This window comes from Octodon degus, unplaced genomic scaffold (genome assembly GCF_000260255.1).
Source record: "Octodon degus isolate 3935 unplaced genomic scaffold, OctDeg1.0 scaffold00002, whole genome shotgun sequence".
NCBI classification, from domain to species: Eukaryota; Metazoa; Chordata; class Mammalia; order Rodentia; family Octodontidae; genus Octodon; species Octodon degus.
The window spans coordinates 25,649,528-25,654,791 of record NW_004524578.1 but is presented as its reverse complement, the minus strand read 5'-3'; the positions used below and the strand labels follow the sequence as shown (position 1 = coordinate 25,654,791).

Genomic DNA, 5,264 nt, shown 5'->3' with positions numbered 1-5,264 from the left:
CCCCAAGAACTTCCTGTGGCTCCACTGCTCACGCTGTTACCAAAAGGAATGTCTGTGACATTATTCAATAAGTTTCGATAACTTGAGATACGGGACATACAGAAATGAGCAAATTCACTGGGCGTGGTGGCGCATGCCTGTAATCCCAGCATTAGGGAAGCTAACGCAGGATGATTATTGTGGATCTGAGACTAGACTGGGCTGCAAAGTGAGCTCAATGGCACCCTATACTGCATATTGAGACCCTGTCTCAAAAAGACAAAGAAAGAAAAATGAGCAAATTCTAGCTTCCTGCTCCAAGTTTTCCTGTATATCTATGGTACCTCCTCATTACCTTTATCAAAGTTATAGCAAGACCAAAAAGGGATCTGAGGAAAGGGACATCTCTATCCTCTTCTCCCCATATTTGCTCTGGGGCACCGCCTCTGAGGAGCTCTCCTGTGAGAGAGAGAGAGAGAGAGCGCGCGCGCGGAAGCTCCACGGGCAGAGGGGAAGGACAATAAGAACAAGTTCCCTGTATCTTGGGAACAGAAGGTGAGACTGCTTCCCAAATAGTCACTCCTAGTCTACAGCCCTCATCTTTTTCTCTTCATGTGACAGGTTCCTCATCCACTAATCCCTCCATCTCTCTTGATCTTTGTTGTGGCAGGTACAGAAAGTTTACTTACACCATGGAGGCTTCTCAGAGCGCTGCTGGAGCTGCAAAGGGGGTGAATGAAGACCGCGGGGCGGGGAGAACGGGCCTTCGGAGGCCTGGTTGCTGCGCATGGAGTCAAAGAGAGCTACACGATAGAAGGCAGAACAGGAGAGCAAAAGGAGTATGAAGAATCAGAGAGTCATGGGACCTCAGCATACCTCGAAACCAACTTCTTACTCAGAGGCTAAGAAGTAGTATATCCCAGGGCTCCTTCACTCAAACCATTTTCTTTTCTGGTTTTTTTTTTTTTTTTTTTCAGTGCCAAGGATTGAACTCAGGACCTTGTGCTTGCCAGGCAAGCGCTTATTCTACTAAGCTATCTCCCCAACCCCTCAAACCATTTTCAATGTTTTAAACTTTGTATTATGAAAATTTTCAAACTCATTTTTAAAAAAGTAACAGGGACTAAAACAATCAATGCCCACATAATCATTTAAAACATTTTTAAACACATTTTTAAAAAACAGTCCTGGGGATTGAACCCAGGGGCCGTTCCCATTGAGCTATGTTCCCAGCCACCCCCTCCCCTTAATTGTCCAAACTGGATTCAAACTTGAAGTTCCCCTACCCCAGCCTCCTAGACATCTGGGATTACAGGTGTGTGCCACTAGGCTCCCTGCTTATTTTTAGTACTTGCATGATAATTTTTTTTCATTGAGATAAACCCAAATAATATAAAACAACCATTTCTTTTTTTTTTTAAATTTATTTATGTGTGTGTGTGTGTGTGTGTGTGTGTGTGGCCAGCTCAGCCCACCAGGGGGCGGGCTGGCTGGCATGTGGTGCAGTGGTCCCTGGGCTTTGCTAAGCTTGTTCTAAGTAGGTGCTTTAGACCACTGAGCCATCTCACCAGCCCCAAAACAACCATTTCAAAGTATCTAATTCTGTGGCATTTAATACACCCACAGTGTTGTGCAAGCGCTGCCCATATGCAGTTCTAAACATTTTCATTTTCCCCAAGAAAAATTCCAAATCCATTAAGTCAACTACTCAGCCCTGGAAACTAGCAATCTGCCTTTTCTCTATTTACTGATTTCCAAATTCTGGATATTCCACATAAATGAAATCATGTCAAATGTGACTTTTTGTGTTGGGCTTCATTCATTTAGGATGTTTTTGAAGTTCATCCATACTGTAGCATTAGTATTTCATTTGTTTTTACAGCTTAGTAATACTTCATTGCTTATGTATATATCATTTTGTTTGTCCATTTGTGGATGTTTCAGTTGTTTCTTCTTTTTGGCTATTATCAATAAGTGAAATTATTATTTGAACACCCATTTTCATATTTTTTTTCCTCTCTTTTATTTTTGAGAAACCTGCCCATAGGGTTTTTTGTTTTTTTTTTTTGGTGGTACTGGGAATTGAACTCAAGACCTTGAATTGGCCAGGCATGAACTTATGCCATTGAGCTATCTTCCCCAGACCTTTATCTCTTTTATTTATTTTTTTTGTGGTATACACCTAGTAGTAGACCTGCTGGGTCACAATTCTATGTTTTGTTTTTTGGCGGAACCAGGGATTGAACTCAGGCCCTTGTGCTTGCCAGCGAAGCGCTTATTCCACTGAGCCATCTCCCTGGCCCCTTCTTGTTTGTTTTTGAGACAAGGTCTTGCAATGTAGTTCAAGCTGGCCTTGAACTAACTTATGTAGTGCTATGTTCATGTTCAAATTGGGTTATCTTTTTTTGTGCTAAGGTAATATATATATATATTTGAGAGAGAGAGAGAGAGAGAGAGAGAGAGAGAGAGAGAGAGAGAGAGCGAGAGAGCACGCACAGGGTCTACAGGGTCTCACTGTGTAGACTGGACTCATAGTGATTCTCCCGTTGTCAGCCTCCCAAGCGCTGGCATTATAGGCAGACATACTTTTTGTAAGTATCTCTTTGTTTTTGCTGCTTTGTTTCTTGCTGTAGTGGGGATTGAATTCAGGGCCTGGCACATGCTAGACAAACACTTTACACTGCACCACATCCCTAATAAAAAACACAGTTCACCATTTAATTTTTTTTTTCCAGTGCTAAGAATTGAACTCAGGGCCTCTCACCCATTCCAGGCAAACAGTCTACTCCATTTTTTGATCCGTTTTGACACACAAATGTTTCCAATTTTATTGAAGGGTGCTTTAGGCCAAGAAGATAGCTCTGTGGACTAAAGTGCCTGCTTAGGCAAGCACAGGGACTGCAGTTCAATGCCCAGAACCACATGCCACGCTGGCCTGACCCCGGGCGGACTGAGCTGGCCAGAGTCCGGGGCATAGTGGTGCACACCTGTAACCCCAGTGCTGGGGAGGTTGAAAGCAGGAGGATCACCATGAGTCCGAGCTGCATAATGAGACCCTATAACAACCAAATATATAAAAAAATAAAACATGCTTTGTCTGTGAATGTTGTTGTCTGTGTGTTTTTTTCTAAGATCCTTTGCCAAGTCTAAGGTTATGAAGATTTATCCCATATTTTCTTAGAGTATTATTGGTTTAGTTGTTATGTTTAGGGGCCAGGGAGATGGCTCAGTAGAATAAGTGCTTGCCTGGCAAGCACATGGGCCTGATTTCGATCCCCAGTTCCAGAAAAAAAAAAAGAAAGAAAGAAAGAAAAAAAGCTGCTATGTTTAAGTCAGAAGCCATTTTGAGATTCCCCCCCCCCCCCCTGGTATTTTTCTATGTTGCCCATGCTGGTCCCAAGCTCCTGAGTTCAAACAATTCCCTTGCCTCAGTGTCCCAACAGGAGAGTTAACATTTTTTATAGAATGTTGAGGTGGAGGGTTATTCTTTTGAATGTGGAAAACAATGATTCCAGCACCATTTATTAAAAAGACTATTCTTTTCACTGTCTGAAGTCTTGACATTCTTGTTGAAAATCAACTGGCCATAGATGTAATTTTATTCTTGAACTCTCAATTCTGCTCCACTGACCTGCAGTCTTATACTTACCACAGTATCCTTTTTTTTTTTTTTTTGGATAGAAAGTCTTTATGTATACAGTTCAGGCTGGCCTCAAACTCACTATGTAGCCCAGGTTGGCCTTGAACTTGCAGCAATCTTCCTGCCTCAGCCTCCTGAGTGCTGGGATTACAGGTGTGTACTACCACATTCAGCTGTAGCATATAATTTTGATTACTCTAACTTTACACAACAGTACATTCTGAAATTGGGGAATAGGATTCTTCCAAGTTTTTTTTTTTTTTTTTTTTTCTATTTAGGCCTTGCAATTCCACATGCATTTGAAGCTCATATTTTCCATTTCTGCAATTCTGTATGTCCTGCATCAAACTCACAGGTCACTGTGGTGTAGTCTGCTTAATATCAAGTCTCTTAGCTGAACATGAAATGCCTTCCATTTACTTAGCTCTTGTTTAATTGGTGCAATCATTTAGATTTGTTTGTTTGTTTGTTTTTTGTGGTAGTGAGGATTGCACATAGGGCCTCAGGCAGGCTAACCAATTATTTTACCACATCCTCAACTCTTATTTATTTGCTTGATGGCTTATTTTAGAGACAGGATCCCAGTAAGTTACCCAAGCTGGCTTTAAACTTCTGATTCTCTAGCCTCAGCTTCCTGCATTGCTGGGATCACAGGTGTGCACTATTGCACCCAGCTGTTCTGTAGTTTTTTTGTATGCAAATCATTCAACAACTCTGTTACATTTGTTCCCAGGTTTTTTTTTTTTTAATTCTATCAGAAATGAAATTATTTTCTTTCTTAAAAAACTGTTTTCTTAATTTCTATTTTGAATTGTTCATTGCTTGTGCATTAGAACACACTTGATTTTTATGAATTTAGTATGTAGGATAAATTATGTAGAATTTATTTATTTTTTAATGTATTTAGTACAGGGTATACAGGTCTGCAGGGTCTTACTACACAGGTCAGACTCACAGTGATCCTCCTGTTTTCAGCCTCCTAAGCACCGGGATTACAGGCATGCTCCACCACGCCCAGGCTCAACTGCTGTCTCAGTGGGCCTCAGGGGTGGGGCCGTCACAGCATGCCTGGGATCAAACCCAGCCACTGCAGTCCACAGAGCTATCTGGCCGGCCCTCATAGAATTTATTTTTGAGGCTTCCTTCTAACTTTCCTCATATAGAAACTACCATATCCTGTGACACTTGAGATAGTTTTATTTCTTCAAATCTAAATCTTTTTCCACATCATTCAACTTCTGGAGGTCTAGAACTTTCAGTGTACTACTTAGGGTTTTTTGTACCAGGAAGCAAACTCAGGGCCCTGCACTTGCCAGCAGGGGCTGTGCTGCTGAGCTACATCCCTGGACTCACTGCAGTATTTAACAGAGTGGCAGCTGGCATCTTTGTCTTGTCCCTGGTCTCAGAGAGGAAGCTTTTAGTCTTTTACCACTGAGTATGTGCTGCAGGTCTTCATAAAAGCCCTCTACATGAGGAAGAGGAGGTTCCCTTTTATTCCTAGTTTGCTGGTTTTAATCATAAAAATGTTTTGGGATTATGCTAAATGTTCTTCTGTGTTAACTGAGACCACTATGCTGCCACCCCCTCCATTCTATGAATGCAGGACAGTACATGGACTGATGTTCTTCTGGGAGATCAGCTTTGC

The 5,264-nt window shown here is 41.8% G+C and overlaps 1 protein-coding gene across 6 annotated transcripts in view; it reads right to left on the bottom strand.

The window, feature by feature from the left end:
- Nucleotides 1-5,264, bottom strand: part of Ppip5k1 (diphosphoinositol pentakisphosphate kinase 1) — a 42,432-nt gene that overhangs the window by 5,303 nt on the left and 31,865 nt on the right. For all 6 annotated transcript variants that reach the window (XM_023711044.1, XM_023711033.1, XM_023711052.1 and 3 more), the window contains one exon: nucleotides 669-782. In XM_023711044.1, the coding sequence (XP_023566812.1) occupies nucleotides 669-782 (114 nt within the window). The remainder of the gene's footprint in view (nucleotides 1-668; nucleotides 783-5,264) is intronic.